Source organism: Lissotriton helveticus, chromosome 7 (genome assembly GCF_964261635.1).
Source record: "Lissotriton helveticus chromosome 7, aLisHel1.1, whole genome shotgun sequence".
NCBI classification, from domain to species: Eukaryota; Metazoa; Chordata; class Amphibia; order Caudata; family Salamandridae; genus Lissotriton; species Lissotriton helveticus.
Window position 1 is genome coordinate 1042051665 of NC_136068.1, and position 20684 is coordinate 1042072348.

The window sequence follows — 20684 nt, forward strand, 5'->3', positions numbered from 1 at the left end:
CATGGTATTGGTGCGGAATTCTCTCCCTTTATAGTTACTTTTCTGTTGTGGTTAATATCTGTATAAGTGTCAGCATGTGAGAAGTTCAGGAGGTGCCAAAGTTGATGGACTGAAGAAGGGACGTACAGTGGCATTGATGGTGGCAGCGAGAACTTGGATGAGAATGGCATGATGATGCTGTGGAAACCGGATTGATTGGTTTGAGTGCTGATGAGCATCTGTGCATGAAGTAAGAATGTGTCTAAGCAGCTTAGGCAGAACATGGGCAGTGTGACCGAGAGGATGCATTGAACGGAAGTGTCCCATAAACAACCATTGGCCGCGCGGCCGTGAAATTGATCGAGCTATAAGCAGCAGCTGTTTTTTTAAGCACACTCAGGCTTGTGGCACCATCCGCCTTGTGGGAGCGAGCAACAGCCATTTAGCATGGGCGCCGCTGCTCGCTCCCGCAAGGTGGATGCCACAACAAGCACGAGTATGTGCTTCCCAAAACAGCAGAGCAACAGCTAAAGGTCCTCCTAAGCAGCGCATGCGCGTTGCGTAGGCGAGACCTAAAAATGACTGAACCCCCAATGGCAGAATTTTTTAAAAAACCATTTGCAATGCAATAGGTCTCGCATTTACGAGAGTTTGAGTTATTGGCATTGTAGATGACAATGTCTATTGTTTATATGTTGTTTTTAAAACAGATAAATACAGGCATTTCGGAGGGTGTCTAGTAGGGTATAAGACTGGTGAGACGCCAGTGGTGACGAGGCGAATGGCTTCAGGAGAAGCAAGCAGTTTGGTCCCACTCCTGGGAGTGGCCGGGAGGAGTTTTGGACCAGTTTGGCAAGAGATCTGTGCGGGGTGTGCACGCTTAAAGGCATTGCGGGCTCGCGGCACCAATGGTTTTTGCCCCAATTTCTACCACAACTACAGGACCGCACGGGGAGTGAGTCGCGTGCCGACCCCGCTCCTGAGATCACAGAGGCTGGTGACAACACCTACTACAGGCTTAGTGACCGGGATTACCCTTTCAGAGGCCAAATTGTGTCCCCACAGAACCCAGCACACAAACTGGTCAAACTCGCACACACCTAGAGTGGTGCGGACGGGCAGTGAGTGCACAACTTGCCGACGCCACAGCCTTCCCTCAATCTACAATGCAGGGTAGAACTGCCGCACGGCTCTCGGGAGCAGGATGAACCACTGATGTGCAGGCCCTGCGATCACTTACGCAGCTGAGGCGTGACACACTACTGCCGGTCCCTAACCTCCCCACACGCTGTCATTGGGAGACATGCAACATGGGCCACACCAGAGCCAAAGCAACTAGGCCCCTGGCCACTCTCACTTCCAGTCCACCTAGTTGGAATGTTCCTCCACAAAAGCGCCGGAGGACTGTGTACTGAACATGATGGTGAGCCCCCATTGGCCAAATTAGACATTATACTACAGAACAACCAGAACTCCCCCCAAATCCCCAGCACCGTGAGACCCTATGGGTGAGTAGTGCACTCTACAAATTCCCTGATTGATTTACTGAGTAGGAGATGGAGAGTTCAGCTGTTCCACACCTCTTATTCTGCACTCACGCAGGGCACAGCAATTTGGGTGCGTGCAGGGACTCCTTTTTCAGTCTTAGACAACTCCGACGACTCGGAACAGGACACCTTAATAACACACCTGTTCACGGTCCTTGTGGACTGGGCACATTACCCTTATGTTATAAGAGGAGACTTCAATGCGGTAGTAGATATCCACTTGGACCGCTCCCACCCCCCTCTGCTAAGAGCTGGATTGGTGCATCAGGCCAGGGCCCTACAGCAATGGGTAGAGGGATAGACCCTCCCTGACGCATGACGTAGTTGGAACGCAGGCATGGTGAATACTCGTTTTATTCTCCCCCATGTCTTGATGGGATTCTTTACACTACCTCACTCCAAATTAGTGTTACACCTAGGGAAAACGCTATCCGACCAGAACACCTTGAAAATCACATTATCATGGGGCAGAATACCAACTTCAATATCCACCTGGCGCATATAGCCGCAGCTCCTATAGGATGGTGTTTTCCGGGCGACCCTGGCCGGAACAATCAATATCCATTTCGGAGGAAACTCTAATACGGCCTCTTCTCAGTTGGTTACATGGGCGGTATTCATGGTGGTGGTGCAGTGGACAGCAATTAATGCAGTCATAGGCACCTGCAAAATGATTCTTCGTGATCTTACCAGAGTAGGACCCTCTTGAATAGGCAGCAGTGGCAGATGATGTACACGCACCAAGGCTACAAGAGACCAGGATCGAATACCCTGAGCTACTTGATGGCATGACAATTGTTGACTATAAGTCCTATGTGCAGAAGAGCAATTCTGAAGCCAACAAGTCCACTGCACTGGTGGCTTGCGTGATTCGCCCTGTGCATCTACCCACTCCGATCCTCACTATAACCACGCAGCAGCATGCCACTCTTAACAACCAGGTGAAGATCAACGTGGCATTTTGTGATTTTTATACTACCCAGTCCGAGCAACCCCCCATCCCCCCTCTCCCCCATTCCCCCCCCCCCCCCCCCGCCAAGGACCCAGCAGCCATACCGTCCTGTTTAGAGCGGTTGACGCTGCCCAAAGTATCAGCTACGGACAGGGAGGCCACGGGAACCTCTAACACCCCAGGTGAAATTTGCGAGGCCCTTAAACACAAGGTTCCGATGGCCTGCCCATCATATTTTATACTACCGACACTAAACGACTGGTTCCACAACTGGAACGGCTCTACAAGTACACTCTGGCAGAGGGAACACTACTATCCACTACTAGACAGGAATAGGTCATCTCTCTTTTAAAACCAGGTATGGCCCCATCTGACATGGACTCTTACAAGCCTTCATCTTCACTTAACACTGAATACAAAATCTTGAACAAAGTACTGGTGCGCAGGCTACATATGCTGCTTACATCAGATCATTGCCAGATATCTCTCTTTAGATCTCAGACAGGCTTTTAAAACACTGGGCTGGGACTTTATGCTTGAAGCCCTCAAGTTTTAGCATTCTCTCCAATTAAAGTTGCTGGGTACAACTTTTGTACACCTCTCCCACCTTGAGGGCATGGACGGGGCCACATATCTCCTTCATACTAGATATTTCACGGCACCAGACAAGTCTGTTCAATGTCCCCATTACTTTTTTTTGGGGCTGAGCCCATGACGCAAGGAATTTGGCAAGATACACAGGGTTGGGGATCCCTATAGGTCCCACAAGACACGCGATAACGTTAAAAGCCAACAATATGATACTGTATATGAGGGACCCCCGAAAAGTAATGGCTGAGATCTCCCGATTGTTTTCCATGCTCTGGGATTTCTCCGTCCTCCGCCTCAACATTAACAAAACTCACACCCTCTCATTTGAGAACACCTATGATAGATCCTTTCTCCCCTTTGGCGAGGTAGCACCCCACACTTTTTGCTATTTAGGACTACAGATATATCATAGGGCACTGGACTTGTTGGAAGGCAATCTCCAAAAAACAATCCCATCCCTTAAATCTCAAAAAACAGTTTCTGGATCACTTTACCATATTAGTGGTACACCGCCTGACCCTAGCGAAGATGGTCCTGCTACCTTGACCTCTTTACAATTTTGTGAATCTCCCAGTTCTTGTTCTAGCCCGGACTTTTAAACTACTTAACAAGTTATTGATTGATTTAGCTTGGGGAAATGGCTGTCATAGGGTTAGCCTGCGTAAATTACAGCTACCACACCGACAAAGGCGGGCTTGGTGCTCCAGATTTTAAATTCTATTGCTTGGCAGGCCAGCTGCATGGGCTCTCCTATTTGTTAGGGGGCCATAACCTTACACAAATCGGCTACTCGAACACCATGCTCGACGGGGGCACCCGGCACAGGCTCCTCAGCCCGGATTCCACCCTACCATCTTCTGGACCCTTACTACTGCGAGTTGCCCTTGCATTTTGAAGGATGGCACTGAGCTACACTGCCCCCAGGATACCGTAGGCCCTCAACATTCCATTATGCAGCCTCCCAACATCTTCAGGTGCTCTCCCAGTGAGGTTATGTTCCCGGGAACAACAGTGTGACAACAGTGGGGGCTCTTTTAGCAGAAGGCAAGATTCTGTGTCACTCGGACTTTTCACATGTCCAGGGTTTGCCAGAAGCTCTAACACATGCCAGAAGCTCTAACACATGCCAGCATAGGCGCTAAATTTGCCAACACTGGGTGCCAGATGGTGCCGAACCAGGCAAAAAAAAACTTGTCCAGGCAGTCAACACAATGGCACACGGCAGCCATCTGGTTCGATGGTTATACAGAGGGCTCTGCTCACACCTGATGATTTCCAGAACTCCCTGTGAGCCAAATGAAAAACGGACCAGGTCCTTCCTCCTTGAATACCCCCAAAAAAGTCACCTTTAACTCCGGATTCAAATTAATCCAGTTTTCCATCCTCTATCGTGCCTACCTTACAACACACAGACCACACTCGATATTCCCTGCAGTATCCCCTGCATGCACCAGCTGTCGGGCTCCAGATGCTGATCTCGTACACAAGCTGTTGGCCTGACTCTCACTATCCTCTTACGGGACAGACATCTGAGTTGCACTTTCAGATCTGGCTGACTGGGATCGCTGGCAAAAGGTGGAACAGTGCATCCTAGGCTTATACCCACTACCCAAATGCACCAGTGATGGTGCGCTTTGCAGACCTAGTGCTCTTACTGGCTAAAATTCTATTGATGAGTCACGGAAAGTCTTCGGCGACGACCCTAGTTTCCCAATGTCACACAGAAATGGAGCACTGGAACTGGCGAAAGGCGATGCCTTACGTAGGGAGGAGTGTAGGGGACTTGCGGAAGTGACCTGTAGCGTTGGAGTGGGATGCACTGTTAGAATCTTTTGAAGCTCAAGAATCCCAGGAGGATTAATTAGTCACTAGCAGTGTATTATCTGTCGGATGACCAAACCCTCCTAGCCTTTTGCCGCATTTACACCGAGAGAGGTGGTGCGCCCTGTACTCTCCTGCACCATCCAGATACACGTACATATGTCACCGCATGCCACAGACTAGCTCTCATGAGTTACCCCGCTTTGGACGTCAGGTCATGGTGCGAACATCATCCCTAAGGGCTATGCTCTCATTTTGCCATCACGATCCATTTACATCACACAGACATACCTATTTATACAGTGACAATGTCAGGTTGGGGGGCAGAGTGGGCCAGGGTTGTTTGCTATACTTTAAGGATTGGATTGTCTGATGTTTCAATACCAAATGTAAATCTAGCCTGATTTTCTAAACTCGATCTTACATGTATCGGCATTTGATCTTATCCATTTGTGGACTATATGGATATATTTCATTAATCGGTACCGGATGGTAGTACTTCCTTGTATATAAAAATGCAATAAAGTTTGTGTTAAAAAAAAAAACAGGTTGGGGGTTTCACTCTGAGCAGCCTTTTGTCAGCAGAGCTAACTTCTGGGGACAAATGCCACTGTAGGTTTTGTTACACAAAAAAAGTAATATAGTGCTCACATCAACAAGGTCCCTGAACACTGTTGCATCACTCTACTCACCTGCACCAGGTTAAGACCCTGCATGCAATTTTTTACTTCCTTGATCAACTTCACTTTATCTGCTGCACTGAACTCAGTCAGTTTCACAGTAAATTGAGTCTTTTCAGTCTTCACTGGAGTATCTTCCTCCTCCGCTGCCTGTAGAAATGAACATACAGTTACGAGTTGCTGACCATTTGGGCAACACTCAGTTGAGTGAGTAATGCTGTTTTGATGCAGCGATAAGTGCTCGTTTGTACCTCGGCGGCCTGCTGTCCTCCCACTCCTGGCAATGTGGCTCCCATAGGCATCATTCCCACATCCTGGATCTTCAGAGTTTTCTAGAAGAAAGAAAATAAATTCTACAAATTCACGTGGAGAAAGAGAACACTTCGAAGTAAAACCTCAAGCCATAGACTCCAGAGCCAAGAAGTGCTCAGTGCTATTCAAACCCCTTTGCCCTTCTCAGCTATTTCAAGGTAGTAGCTGACCAAGACATATGTACTTATTTTGGGAACTTGATATAATGCAGATATAGTTTCAGAAGCAAATCAATTCTTTAAATGGGATATTTTCATTGTGGCAGGAGAACTCAACGTGCAGTGATGCAAATAGAAAAATATTGAGGGTGCAGGGCATCGGACATTAAAATACAGAAATTAGAGTGAAATGAGGAGTGTGTGAGCAGCAATGGATTTTTATAACCGATAGTCCTAGGCATTACAATGAACAGTTTTTCTTTACACGTTTGCGAGTTGGCCAGAAACATAAATATCTTTGGTCTAGATATGAGATTTGAATCCCGTCATCCAACTATCTAGGTAAGCACCTTAGCCACTATGGCCCAATCTCTTCCACCATATTGGTCAAGGCAGCGCTTTGTAGTCAACTGTGTCCTGGCCACCGAGAGTCAAATAAAAAACATCCTTCAATTCCCTAGTAACAGGAACTGGTGTGTATGCTGAATAGCCCCCACCCCACATACCTTTAGCAGCTCATTCAGCTCGGAGATCTCAAGCAGCGTCAGGCCAGCAATGTCATCCACTAGCTGTTGGATTTTAGGTGCATACATCTTGGGGGCACTGTCTAAAGGAGGGGTGGCCAATGCATCATTTCTCCAAGCGCAGGTGGTTGTGAGGGTTCTCGGGGCAGCAAGACTCTGCCGCTCTGTCCTAACAAATGCAAACAAAATAATTTCATGAGCTGCGTTATTCACCTTCATTTATGAATCGCTGCATAACCTGCATGGATCTGAATGAAACACAAGACAAAAAAGTACAAGTTACTACCATTGCGACTCCCTATGTACCCAAATAAAGGCAGAACAAATGTTCCTGTGACCCAACCCATTAAGGACCCTACTCGCCGTCACATACCACAGGTAGGGATGTACATAGTGATGGCCTCCTCAAGGTCATGCCGGTAATCTTCAACATCTCAAATCTAAGACAGGAACTGCCCCCCCCCCCCCGCCAGAGTTCTTTGAATAGTGGCGGCTCCTCTGCTAAGGCGGAGGAGCATTGCCCCACTGAGAAGGTAAAAATAAAATGATAACTCATTGTTAACATTTTATTTTTATGTCCTTGCTCAGCTGGGGCGGGACTGCTCACACAGCAGGGCAGGTGATAAGTGGTTTGCCCACTCCAAGTGCGCATGACACACTGGCCGGCCCTCTCGGCCGGTCAAACCGGCATGTGCACTTTGTATGTTCTCCATGCAGGCTGCATTACAGGCTGCATTGAGAACATGCCAGCCTCCCATTCTCTGGCTGAGCGCCTATCCATGGCGCTCAGGCCAATTTGACTGGCTATCGGGAGGCTAGGAGCCAAGTGCTTTGTGCCCTGAGGGCGAAGAGGACTGAGAGGAGGTGGCAGCAGCGCGGCAGACAGGTAAGTGTATTTTATTTTCACTCCATTCCCCTCCCTCCCCTCCCCCCCGACAGACCCCCCTCCACCGCTGGTAAATGCCAGCTGCCACTGTCTTTGAATTACCCACAGGGTGGGCTGGGTCCAGGGGTCAGTGCAATCATTCAGCTAGTATTCTCTTCAGGGACGGAGCATTCACCTCCCTGTGCTTACTTTAGGCCCCTTTCTAACTCACAGACCTCATCCCCAAGGCAGGGAACAGTTAGCTAGGCTTGTAATCCACCAATGCCCGTGCCCAGCACAACAGAGCTGCTCCTGCCGCGGTAGGATTCAAAAGCAAGATGTTGGCTCCTGTGGATGAAAGGAGCTGCACATGGAGAATCAGTAAGGTCGCTGGGCCCTTGGGGTTCTCCCACGCAGCTTGTAACAAATTCTACAGCAGTTGGGTCCAAGGTGGGATCGGGGCATGAAAATAAAAAATAGAAAAAGGAAAAGGATGCAACGGCATGATGCCACAGACTCAAAGTACAGTGGGAAAGGCTGTTTATATAATATGTATTTTTGCTGGCAGAAGTACCCAATAGTGTTCCATCTGAAATGAGGAGGGGGCAGGAAGGGTTGTCTATTTGTGTTTCTTGTGGTGCCTCAAGGAGGAGCAGGGGTACCACCAAAGTGTGATTTAAGTCTTGTGGGGGGCTGCTGGGAGTGCTGAAAACTTTCCGCTTCTTGGAGTCCATGGTTCCTTCTCCATCGATGCAAAGATGGCAATTCATCTGACATTCTCTGCTTGCGCTCCTAAGATATATGCTGTTGTTTTAACTGCTGCAAAATGCAGTGGGATGGAGGAACCATTGGTTTGAGCCAGATATTTTGCACCTGGCGTTTCTTCTCCTTGTAAAACCCTGATGAATGATTGCCGGGCTAAGTTTGGGGCTAGATTCAGTTGGGGTTATTCTAGCCAGAAGGTGGGAAAGAGTGGATTGGGAAACCCGATCTTGGTCAGTTATCATTGCCAGTATTGAGAACGAGATAGTTGGTGACTTTGGCCATTTCTAGGTCGAGCCTAGACAGCGCTTGCACTGTCAGGATGATCTGTTGTATGTACTTTGTGGTCTTGAACTTCTACCATCACTCTGTCTAAATCACTGGTCTTTTCAAATTTCGTGCTTTCTAGTAGGTCATGTGTTTTCCTGATCCCTCTTTTTCACACCTCGTTCACTCCCATGGAGTATCGACCCAGGACCTGTAGGCTTCTTTTTTTTTTATTTTACTTTCTGTTCAGGCACTTTAAAGAAAAATTCTGTACAGCTCTTCACATATTGTATTGTTTTGAAATTGCATTTATATAGCGCGGACTACCCCAGACGATGCCTCGAAGAGCTCATTCGGAGAGTAGCACGCTACTCCATGATATTGGCTATGCGTGCTCCATTATCTTGTTCTTCTTGTTATGTCATAATGGAGCATGTGTGGGGGCTCTGTGTGCCAGGTGATGCCCTGTGCTTCTATGGGTCAAGGCAGTAGTCAGGAGACTGGGGTCCTCTCCACAAGCCTCCTATGGGTGCATCTGCCACCCAGCGCCCACTCACTGTTTACTTAAACTCCAAATTCCAATTTTAGTATATGTGCTGCACAAGTGAGCACAAACTTGAAGCTGATCGAGCTGATATATAAAGTCTACATATCATTATATTTCAAAGTAATGGTAACGTGAGTTAGTCTATTGCTACTGATTCTTATGTAGTCCTTGATGTAAAGTGAATTATTCACACTTATTCACATTTTAACAAATAGTATTTGCAACACCATTACCTTTAATTCTACTGAAAACGCGGGGTCATGGATATGCAAATATTGTAATGATGTCACAACAGGACACTCTTCTTTGTTGTACGTGAAACCCATATTTTTGCAAGACCTAGGGCTAGGACTAGGACGGAGGGGTAGTTCAGTGCAATTGGAAATGACAGCCATGTTGGAAAGGCGATTTGAGCCGTGTGAAAAAAACCTACGAACATAGTGCGAGAAATGGAATTACTATTAAGAGGATTCACAATTTCTGTTTTGAAGTAGTCTGATTTGTGGTTCTGAATGTTTAATTTACTGCAAACAAATCAAGCTTGAACAAAAGCTAGAAGGTCAGTGGAGACTGCTATATTTTTCTTTTGACAGAGCATCTCAGAGAAGCTAGACTAAATGGAGCCATTCACTTTTGTTTTTGCGTGTCAATTTTTTTATTTGTGCGATATTTTAAATGTAACACCTGTAGTCTATGTGAACACCTATACCGCAAGAATATGAATATTTAATTTTTATGTCATTTGGCATAAATAAAAAAAGTCACTTGATAGCAAGTGTTCTAGAATTTTCTGTATTGTTTAAAACCGAAGAAGGGGGTGCGACTTATGAAACGCACAAGCTATTCTTTAAATATACACCAAAGTATTTTCATTGACTCCAAATGTATTTATTATTTTGATGGTGTGTGTCGAGAGAAGTGTAACTTTGGCCTAAGCATAATTTTTGAGGAAGTGTAAACTGCCTCCCACCTCTGCAATTTATCCGTTGCATTATTTGCAGCCTGAATTGGATACCAGAATTTGTTGTATAATAAGCACTGTGCTAATTACGTCAATGATACGTTTTTCAGACATTGTCAATATTGGTTTGCATTTGGGCATATTTGTAAAACATATTTCTGCCACTTGTGTAGCCTTTTAATGTCATCTGAGCACGGGCGTCCTCTCCGTGCGGGTTTAGGGTGTTCGTCTGTTGGAGTCCAGGTAGTCCACGCCTCATTACGGATTTAGATAGTGGAGAAAGATCTTTAGATATTTTAGATTTCACGTTATTGGAAAGTGTACCTGACATGTACGTGGCCTCTTGGCTCTAGTTTGGTGATGTGCATTTGTTCTGAGGCACATTTACAATGAGACCGGTAAGATCTCTTTACATTTCAAGGATTCCTGACACGACAAGACTAATGTAGGATTTCATCCGTCCCTGTTAAAATATTTAGAGGAACCGTAAAAACTGGGATATTTTATTCCTGCTATTAAGAAGCTGTAATGCATAACAGGATTGACTGCATGCAATTTAAGACAAATGCCACCTGGTCTCGATTCACCCAGGTGCATTTTTCTTCTACCACGTTTTTCACCAGCTCTCTTCATTTCACAGTCGCAAGTTCTTTTTAGGTCTCGCCTGGCGTTAGCAGCGCGCATGCGCTGTTCTCGCCATGCGAGGGCCTATTGCAATCAATTCAGATTTGAAAGCTAGATGCGCACGCGTACAGACGGACAAAAAATGCACGCGCACGGATAAACGGATGTGGACAGCCAGACGCCATCTTTGTTTACTTTAATAAGCTTGCACGCTCTCGCTTCTGACAATGCTCTTCTGTACTTTACTCATCAGTCTGTTGTAGTTCCGATTACTGTGTACACACTGGACGTTTCTCTCCCCCACCTATATTGCGCGTAACTTTCTCTGCGTCCCGTCTTGCTGCAAGCTCTTTTTTTCTCTGCATTACTGAACTGCAATCTACTGCCTCGTTCCGCAACCAACTCCCCACCCCCCAAGTCTTCCTTTGGTGTTAGCTACACCGATTCTGCTTACTCTCGTGCTGCCAGTCACCATCTACACCAGTTTACGACCATGCATCTTATCCAACTGATGACCTCCATATACTTTTTTTCTTCACCCTCTGTCTGCAATTTTCTGTCTATCTGCATTGTGTATTCTGCATCGAGCTACATTTGGCACCCTGTTACGTCGTTTACAACACCCTTTCCTCTCTCTCTCCATCCATCTATCTCATGTCATTATTTGGAAAAAAAGCTGGTCTTCACATGGTACTTTTGTGTGTAAGTAGCGGCGTACTGCTATTATGCCTCAGTTCCGAGGGAGACAGACACATTGGGGCGCTTGTTACATGGGTTTCAATCTGTTCTGTTTAGCGGTGGGTGAGGAATTGGGGGTTTACATTTGATTCAAAGGCTATTTTTGGGATCCGTTACGCCCTTTTAAAACAAGCATTGGCAAAATCCATATGCAGTGCTGTCGGAAGCTTTACACTAGTAAATTATTTGTTTATATATTGCAAGCGATTGCTACAAAAAGGAAAATAAGACCAAAACGAGACTGCCACATGTTAGCACAAAACATATTAAACTTGGTTAACATTCAATGACGTGGCCATTTCATAGCCAAGAGATACCTGCAGCCCATGCCTGGACAGTCTCTGTGCCTAAGCATTTTGTAATGTGTAATCCAAAAAGAATAAAACAAGCATTAAAAATGGAATAGGTCTCGCCTTTAATTGAGTTAAAGCTATTTGCTTTGCTATACAATACCATTAGCAAAGCAAATGGCTAACTTAATAAAAGGCGAGACCTATCGCATTTTCAATGCTTGTTTTAATCAGCGCTTTCTCTTTCGCCTTGCTATCCTATTCTTTCTCGTCCTTTCTATTGGTCTTCTCCCTCTCTTGCTTTGAATCAGAGCCTGGTGATGAAAAGTCGGTCCCCACAGGCACAAACATCTCAACGTGCTTACCTCATTGTGGGGTTCATGGCAAACAGCACAGGTGCTGATTCAGAAAGCTGCAACCCAGTCATTCACAACAGCCAGCGCCCAGGTGCAGCACTTTTACAGCAGATACAGCGCTCCAGTTGCACAGCGCTCCTGCACCACAGCCAGTGCTTGTGCTTCTTCGACAGCACTTTTACACCACATTCAGGGCTAGAACATGTCAATGTTCAGGTAATGCACCACTATCAGTGCTCTCCTATACCATAGCCATCTCTCCTGCACCACGTCTTAAACCATAACCAGCTGAGTTTCACCACAGCTGTTACTCCTGCACCCCTATTTGTATATCAGCCAGCGCTCTGCTGTGCCTGTGACAGTCAGCCCTCCAACACCATGGCCAGTGTCCTTGCACCAGAGTGCAGCGGCACCAGGCTCACATATTTTGGGGGACCCACTACACCATACTCAGTCTTTATTTTTTTACTCAAAAGTAGGTCATAGGGTCTCATTTTCGTTGCTCACTTTATAACTCAATGCACACTTGGTAAAGTGAAACCAGAAAACCTGGACGCATTGTGGCTTCCTCCTTTAAATTGTTTTAGAAGGCGAATCATTTTCTTCCTAAAACTCTTTTCTTCATTATCTCGTATGAAAGCACTCCCAGATATGCGAGTTCAGGCTAACAGTTGTACAAAAATAACACTTTAAATAAGTACTTCTCAATGTAGTTCTATAATGTGCCAATTAGTGTCAAAGCTTTCATGTTAAAGAACAGCAGATATAGCGCCCAGGAAAAAGTGCTGCATGGCTAAATACGTATAAGGCCCCAAAGGTGAGACCTTTTGCCTATGCCATAGCTTGTTACTGATGCAAGGAGTAACTTTCGCCTAGCAAGATACTTTCCCCTGCCCCTTTATGGTTTTAGGAGTTCAGGGGTAGAACGACTGTTGAACGATTGCAGAAATATTACAGGCAGGGGGAGCTAAGAAACCAGTTTTTGTTGATTCTGATATAGAGGCCTACTTGTGTTTTTCTTCCTCAGATCTGAACAGATGCATTTTTTGCACGCCTGCTTTTTTTGCACATAAGTCTAACGCATATTCACCTATTAGCACGTATTTTCACCATGTGTGGGATATTTTGCACATATTTAGGCTTGGAGCTTTAGATTAGCACATCCTGCACCTTAACCATTCATCGTCTTCCCATGATCTTATGGTCATATGATAGAAAAGGTCTCTATTGAATAACAGAATTATACTATGAAGCTCTATACAATTAGAGCTAACTAATTATGGCAAAAGATAATTTGAAGTTAATTTCATTTTATGTAAATTACCTCAACAAAGGGCACAAACCAAAAGCTATAGAAAAATGGATTTTAAGTCATAGCCCAAATATTATTCTCTTACAAGAGACACATAGTCGCTTTCAAAACTTAGCAGTTTTTTTACGCTTAATAGTGGGTTGGATTTTGAATGGAATTCCTCGACAGTGACTATACACATGGGAGTAGCCATATGATTGTAATATTATATAATTGATGGATCCTGAATTGAGCAACCCAGGCTCAAAAGGTACGGAATGACCGCAGCAAGCACCCTCCGGCAGGGCATGGCCAGGGGATATATGAATAGGAGCTCATGGTCAATACCAATAGTGACTGAATGTTTGGTGTGCAGTAATTAGCCACCAGTAGGGAGTCAGGTAGCCGGTCTCTACAGCCACGCACATTGGAGACAAGAATAGCTCCTCATGGAAGATCAAACTCGTGCGCAGCCCATCGGTGGTTCACCTAGCAATGGTGGCTCCTTAGTTATGGCAGAAAAGCGTCAACCCACTGCCTTCAGAGGCAAACGAAAAATTAAATGATATAAATGCAGATCATTTTATTTTTCGTCCTGTGGCAGAGTCTTGGGGGCCAGACCACAGCTCTGCAGCAGGGGGAGGAGGCTGGCCATCTTAGGTCGGGCAAACCATCATGCACACGGATATCGCTACAGCCCAGCTGTGATACTGGGTGGGGAGACCAGAAGACACAGGATCCCAGGTCCCAATGGAGTGCAAAACCAGTGCGCCCGACCTATCCCTACGCTGCACTCATGGTGAGAGCAGAGTTTGGATTGGCCACAGTAGAAGCTGGGAGCTTCAGCCCGTGCCCAAAGGAAGAGAAGACCTCCAAGCATAGCGGCAAGCAGGAGACTGGCAGGTACGTTTTTTCCTTTCTTTTTCAACCTCGGCTTCCCCACAACCCTACCCCACCCCACATTTCCCTGACACCAGCCGCTACTGTCATCTAGAGACTCCGTGCAGATGAAGGGTGATCGGCTCATAGCCTGATACAGCAAGTGCACACCTGCCCAAATATCCCTTGACATTCTTCCAGGAGTGGGTGTTGGCAAGGGCAGGTCATCCTGCCTATTGGAGAAACCGAGAGCAGTTCTCTTGGCAATGGGAGCACTGAAGCTGGGATGTAGCCACCCACTGCTAGACTCACACACGCACCCAAGGAGAGAACAAGGGTGCTCAAGCACCCCTAGTGGCTCCTCTGCCTGACATCACTGTACTTTCGAGGTGAAAACCGGAGGCCCAGCAGACAGGAGAAACAGCAATCATGTAGGTTGTCCAACATGAAAAGCAAGCACGGGAACACGTATGTAGGTATTGCACACGAGTACTTAGCCCAGGCACTAATGCCAGCATATAAACAAGGCACATCACAGCGAGCTACTCAACTCTGCGACAGCTGTGTGGGTCAGGCCACCTCAATAACTACTTCAGATCAACCAGAGAAATGGGTGGAGCCGTAAAACGATCGCTACTGCTACACTTCAACTGCGAAGGGATATACAAATTATTCAAGCACCTCCTGGCCATGGGAAACAATAATATTACAAATGGAAATAAACAGCTTGCAAACCGATTAAGAAGGTAGATGAGCCTGAGTTAATGGTACAAACAGAGATGAAATGAAATAAGAACCACTGTTAATAAATTACCAGAAGCCACTTGCAGAACAGCCAGCTCTAGACTCTTCCACATATAATAGAAGACAAATAAAATGAAACCAGCATAAGTCTTTGTCACATTTAAGGAGGATCTAGATTTAATTAACCCAAAGAAATCGAGTTTCCAGAGTAAGCTCGGATATACTTATGGGTCCACAAGTCATAAATCATCAGCACAATTAGACTTCTTTCTTGTGACGTCAGATTTAAAGTTGGAGCAATGTCAAAGTCATCCCAAAGGCTTCTCTGATCATTCTGCAATAGAACTGAACGTGTATGGTGTCATGAAACGCCAGTGGGCCAAAAGATAATATTTTAATAAAATGTATATGAAAGAGGAGGCAAATGTCCCATTTTTTAATTTTTTTTTAATGAAGAGATCGCTAGAATCAATATGGTTTGGGACAGAGCACAAACAATAACGAAAGATATAGATAAAAGATGTAAAAAGAAAATCAATAGTAAACTTGAGAAACTAGTAAAGGAGGCTCACAATAAATATTTTCGGAGAAAGAAGTGATGTAACTTGAACCACATTTTTATGATGTGATTATTAAAAATATATATTTAAATAATAAAATGCATTCGAAAAAAACGTATCAGGAAAGTTCATAGCAAAGCAGGTGCACAACAATAGCTACGCAAAAACTATTATGCCGATATACTGCCCTCCAAGCAAAAGATGAATGGGGAAAAACAACAGGGTATTAGAACAATATAAAAATCCATTCCATTCCAATCTTTATTTCAATCTAGCGATCATCAAAGATATACAGACAGTAAAATCATTAAAAGCGTTAATGTAAAATACACCATTACACATTAGTCGGTTCATCATCACATAAAAATTCAAGGATAAATGGCAAAACTAAATTGTATGAAGAGCAAGTTCTGCTTTCAAGAAACGATTGCGAGTAAACCACATGGCTGTAAGGAACTTTGCCACTGCGAACACAATTGGGGGAGACACTTCAGTTTTTAAAATTCTGTACGCTGGCAAGAACTGTCTGAATCCCAGATTTTTTAAAAGTGGAATTAGCCAATATCTCCGGATTCTTTTGTAGGCTTTGCAAAAAAAGACCACATGTAGATCATTTTCTTTGGGGTGGGCGCATGCCGGGCAGTGTTCAGTAATCGGGGAGGAAGTCCATGAGCTAGTGAATGATCTAAAAGGGAGTGTGCCATACCTCCATTGCAGAAATAACTTTCTGGTCAGCACAGGCGTTATACCATCCAGAACACATTCCACTCGGTAAAGGTCTTTGCTTTGGATAAATGAGTGTGTTAAAGATCCCTCACGCACTGTTCTCAGAGTGTTAGCCAGCTTTTGATCATAATAAACCTTTGACAGTGCTGTGCGAGAAATCCTGACGCTTGCGTTAGCCGGATCGGTCCAGAGTTCTAATAAGTTCAGGCTCTCACATGAGCTTTTTATATATCCGAGCCATGGGATGTTGGAGACTTTCGGTAAAGTTAAAAACTCCTGTAACTCCATTCTGTAGTTGGTAAGATCTTGACTACTCCATAAACGCCGCCAAAAAGTCAGTGGTTTTAGACCCAGTTCATCTGCAATTGGCCTAATGCCCAGATCCATTCTCAATGGGATTAACGGGGTACTTGATGGAAGAGCTACCAACTGCCTGATAAATTTATTTTCTGTATTTGTTAAGTTTTTAGCAGAGGTATGGCCCCATAGTTCAGCCCCATAGGTAACTGCCCCCCTTGCCTGGGATTTGTAGATCTGGGTGACAGGGCCAAGAGGGCGATAAGGTGATTTATTCGCCATCCTGGAAATTCCACCCGTTATCTGAACCAGTTTCATGTTTGCCCTAACCTGTTGTGTGCCCCAGGTCATGTGCTCATTAAGGGTTACTCCCAGGTACTCAAATGTAGATACCCTCTCTAGCCGCGCTGAGCCTAGGGAGGGATTGGGACGTGATGATGGGGTGGGGTTTAAGATCATATATTTTGTTTTATTGACATTAATCTCAAGACCCCTCCCTATACAAAAATCCACAAACCCATCCAGTATGCGTTGTATTCCCATGGGGGATTTCGACAGCAACAGGGTGTCATCCGCAAACATAATTGCGGGCACCCTGCAGCCGTTCAGTTTGGGGGCGTCAATATCATGAATCCCGGTCAGATGGGCGATTACCCCATTCACAAAGAGGCAGAACAGGGTCGGTGCAAGCACACAGCCCTGTCTCACCCCTCTGTCAACGGGGAATCTTTCGGTTAAATTACTTTTTTTTTCCACATCTGACACGGGCAAAGTTATTCCGATGCAATTTCATCAGAATAGCAAGAATATCCAATGGAATACCCAAATCTACCAGGACATTCCATAACCTGGATCTTGGCACCAAATCGAAGGCGGCTCGCATGTCCACAAAAACTGTGTACAAGCTGCCGCCCTCGATTAGCGCAGATCTCCAGTAAATAAGACTCAGGCGGAATATCTGATCGATTGTGGACACCCCCCTCCTGAATCCCGCCTGGTAAGGGCTCAGAATAGTAGACTCCTCAAGCCAATTCTGGCGACGATCCAGGATGAGCCTACCGAAAAGTTTTTGGGAGACATCTATTAGGCTGATGGGCCTGTAATTGGCTGGGGGCAGAGGCGAGCCCTTCTTAAATATCGGAACTACCTCTGCCCCCAGCCAAGTACTGGGAACCTCCATGCCCTTTAAGATGGCATTAAATATTGTCAGCAAGTATGGGGCCCAGACGTCAGGCTCTTGTTTAAAAAGGTCGCCAGGAAGACCATCCAACCCTGGAGCCTTACCTGCCGATAAACGTGCGATAGCCACTCGTACTTACCTTTCAGTAAAAGGGAAGCCCTCGGGGTGAGTTGTGGTTTCAGGGGGAGTGTAACGTGTTATTCCAGTTTCCTCTGTGTAGAGGGACTGGAAGTGTTCTTTCCATACCCCAGGTGCATTATTTGGTTCTATTGCCGATACTAGATACTCAGATCCTGTATTGACAATTCTCCAAAACTTGCGGAAGTCCCTAATCGCCAGCGCATTTGACAGGTTTTCCCATTTGTCTTGGTCCCACTCCATCTTGGCCTGCGTGATCAATGTCTTGTACTCCCTCCTTTTCGCCTGTATCTCCTGCCTTCCTTTGCCCTTCTTAATACTAATCAGCAGATCCCCCTTTGCCTTACGGCACGTGGCGTTGTACCAGGTGTTACGATGAAGTCTACCACCCTTGGTATTTCCCATGGAAAAAAGATCTACAGCCAGAGACTTAATAAGTTCCTCATGTGCCAAGCCTAGTGATTTGCGAGTTTCCGGTGTACTAAGGTCCTCGCTTAAAACGCCCACTTTTTCCAATATAGGAATAAGTCTAGAGTAAAGTTTGGGAATATTCTCTCTACCAGACACAAATTTTTCCCACCTTATTCTTTTTCTATTATTTTCGAGCGAAAGCCCTACATTTGTCGCTCTCGTGGATTGGTCCAAACCCTCCTTGCCAGGGAGGGTGTAGACCAGCTCAAGGGGATTATGGTCGCTGTCCGTTCTTTCTATTACTTTAAAATCAATAATATGCTGCGACGAAGACAGTTGTACTAAAACATAATCCAATCTGGACTCCCTGCCTGGTCTATTAAAAGTATATTTACTTGGGTTGTCAGATTTGGTACGCCCATTGCACGCTCTAAGACTATATTTGAGAGTCAGAGCAGTAATCTGTAAGGCAAGGGGTGTCCATGCTCTAGCCGGCGGAGCCACCGTGGGAGGTACTGACCACCTTGCGTCCTCTTCAGAGGAGGACCCATCCAGGAGGCCTGCTAGGGGCTCAAAGTGAGAATTTAGATCCCCTCCTACCACGTATGCGATCCCCTTAGGAATTTCATTCAGAAAGTTTGACAGTTCCTCGATGGTGGGTGATTCTCGTCCTGTGTTTACAGGCCTCGAATATACATTTATTACCGCCAGCCTAAGGGAGTTTGGCCATTCTAATAATACTGCTAGTATGTCTTCTGAATGTAGGGGAAAGGGGGTGGCTTGACAGCCCAAATGTGTAGCCACCAAAGTTACAAGGCCTCCTGAAGGGCGACCCTTTCCCCCCCATTTTGCGGGGATGGAAAATACCGCGAAACCCTGGCAAGAGTACTCATCCCTTGCCCAGGTTTCTTGCAGTAGGCATATATCTTTTGAATTGATAAAAGCAATCCATTCCTGTAGTCCAACCTTATTACCCAGGCCAGCCACATTCCATGATATTAATTTCAGGCGCGGAGAACCTGGGATAAAAGCAATAATAGTTGGAGGATCAGTGTCAATCCGGCTTCCCTGGGACATTATTTGTGTACCCAAGTCTCCCTGTGCTTCACCTGGTGATATTTCGGTGGGCAGGGGCTGGTCAAAGGTTGCCGGGTTGTCTTCCGAGCTATGCACTATAGCTTCGGATTGCCCATACTCTGTCGTCGAAACAATGGTGGGTCTAGGGGATTTGATGTCTGGTTCCTTATCCTCCCGTGAGTAAGAATACTGGTTACTATCGCCACAGGTATACTGTCAATCCACCATATCTAAGCAAAGGTACCTATTTGATAAGGGTAAAAATGTGGGGTGGTGGGCTCTAGGGCGGCGATAATCACCTCTCTCTCTGCCTCTCCAGTCACCCCACCTCCCATAACAAGTATCCCATCCCTCCTCCACATAATTCGATGTGGAATATGATCGGTAGTTAGTTCTTGGAAGATTAAAATCTCCTCTCGCTCTTAGATCCCGCCTGCCCACCTTCTCCTGTGAACCATCCCATCTCTGTTCCTCCCATACATGTGTCAGTGGCGGGTTGAAGAAGGAGAGGGGTAAGGGCTGGATGTTACTCTCTTGGTCATCAGGAGACCAGCCACAAATGTGGGAAGCGGACCTCGGATCTCTGAAACTAACCAGGACACAGTCTCCATTAATGGATTTCCTGGTGTTACCCACCCATGGGACCCTTCTTACCATCAAAACCTCGCTCCTAAGACCTTGTGGGAGTGGTCTATAGATGGATAGCCAACTTACCACCTTATTCTTTAAAGAGGTGGTAGATTCTTTAAAAGTTGCTTTTAATTCTGGGACCCCTGCTAGGATTACTGTGTAGAGGATAGCCTCCGGGGGCAAGTTAACTACCCTTGCCTTATTAACTTTAGCTGGTACCTCATCAGTTAGTGCTACAGATTCCTGGGGTTGATTGGCGACAGAGGAATTGTCCTTTGACTGTGTGGGCTTTGATTGTGTCGGGAGTGTGTGTGGAGGTCGAGCTGAGGGCTCCTTGGAAATAGGTATGTTAGCTTTATCTTGCTTAGAAGTGTTTTTGATGGAAGTATTTTTGGTGAAAGTTGATTTTACCTGTTGAACCGGCGGCACTACACTACTGGTCGCCTTGGCGATGACCAAGGTGCTCTTTTTATTCTTAGCCTCGGTCCCCCCTCTTTCGCTATTCCCATCAGCCTTGATATTTGCTTTCAGGCTATCGGCCAATTGCACCGTGGATTTTTCGATGTTCACTAGCCTCGCTTCTATCTTAATTAGACGAGCTTCAAGTGGACTCAATAGGGCCCTAAACACAGTTCCTATGTCGGCCAGGGTGATGTCTTCCTCTTGCGTCCGAGAGGGGTCCATGTTGACATGTTCTGTATTGTCTACAAGTAATATCTCAATGGGTGCGTCCTCATGTCTATCAGTAGTTGAAGGTCCCATTATACTCAAAACAGG

The 20684-nt window shown here is 45.8% G+C and overlaps 1 protein-coding gene across 1 annotated transcript in view; it reads right to left on the reverse strand.

Moving 5' to 3' along the window:
- Positions 1–20684, reverse strand: part of MRPL12 (mitochondrial ribosomal protein L12) — a 96687-nt gene that overhangs the window by 31264 nt on the left and 44739 nt on the right. The window contains exons 2-4 of the mRNA XM_078653840.1: positions 6547–6733; positions 5822–5902; positions 5583–5720 (exon numbers count right to left, since the gene is read on the reverse strand). Coding sequence (XP_078509966.1) covers positions 5583–5720; positions 5822–5902; positions 6547–6733 — 406 coding nt within the window. The remainder of the gene's footprint in view (positions 1–5582; positions 5721–5821; positions 5903–6546; positions 6734–20684) is intronic.